The sequence below is a fragment of the Octopus bimaculoides genome, chromosome 24 (genome assembly GCF_001194135.2).
Source record: "Octopus bimaculoides isolate UCB-OBI-ISO-001 chromosome 24, ASM119413v2, whole genome shotgun sequence".
Lineage (NCBI taxonomy): Eukaryota > Metazoa > Mollusca > Cephalopoda > Octopoda > Octopodidae > Octopus > Octopus bimaculoides.
In genome coordinates, this window is record NC_069004.1 from 2,486,359 (window position 1) to 2,487,269 (window position 911).

Consider the following 911-nt stretch of genomic DNA (forward strand, 5'->3'; position numbering starts at 1 on the left):
AGTTGTGTGTGGTTTTATGTTGTTTATGATAATCCAGACGTCCACCCCACTATTAGTGAAGAAGAACGTTCGTACTTAAAAAAGACAATAAAATGTGAAAATGCAGTTAAAAATGTACCGTGGAAACGGCTATTCTTATCACCGGCTGTCTGGGCAATAAACTTTGGTTTGTTTGCATATTCCTGGACGAATATATCTTTCATGGTGTTGCTGCCTTTATATATGAAAGAAGCCTTAAACGTTGATACAACGTCCAACGGTTTAATGTCGTCTGCTCCTTCAGTTGGACAAATCATTGCTTTTCCGTTATGTGGAAGATTTGCAGATTTTTTACGTTCAAAAAAATATCTCTCAACGCGTTCTGTTCGAATTTTATTCCAGACTTTTTCCATGGTGGCTTCAGCAAGTTTATTGATTGTCATAGGATTTCTCAGATGTGACAAAACCGTTGTAATAACTCTGCTTTTGTTTCTCAGTGGAATAACTCTATCCTTTTCCAGTGGTGGTGTTATTGTCAACAATAATGACATCGCTCCAAGTTATGCTGGTATTGTATTTGGAATTGCAAACACTTTTGTCTCAACGGCAGGTTGCCTTAGTTCCATGGCTGCAAAAGCTCTCACCCCAAACGGTACGCAAGAAGAATGGCAGATCGTGTTTGCCTTGTGTGCTGCTATATGTGTATCTGGTGCGATATTATTTGCAATATTGGTAAAAACAGAGGTCCAAGACTGGGCAAACTGGAGGAGATCTAGCTCCTCTGTTCATCCCAGCGACACAGCTATTAGTAAAATAGCTTAACTACGTCACTGAATATTTTTGTCATATTGCAAATGGCATCAATATTGTCATGTAGTAGTCCATAGGTATGTGTTATAAGTACCTAAGTATTTATATCAATATCAATATAT

At 38.0% G+C, this 911-nt stretch overlaps 1 protein-coding gene across 1 annotated transcript in view; it reads left to right on the top strand.

Moving 5' to 3' along the window:
• The window catches only part of LOC106881962 (sialin-like), a 4,897-nt gene extending 4,020 nt beyond the window's left edge, over nt 1-877 (top strand). The window contains exon 2 of the mRNA XM_052976494.1: nt 3-877. Coding sequence (XP_052832454.1) covers nt 3-801 — 799 coding nt within the window. The 3' untranslated portion in view covers nt 802-877. The remainder of the gene's footprint in view (nt 1-2) is intronic.
• Nucleotides 878-911: the final 34 nt, after the last annotated feature.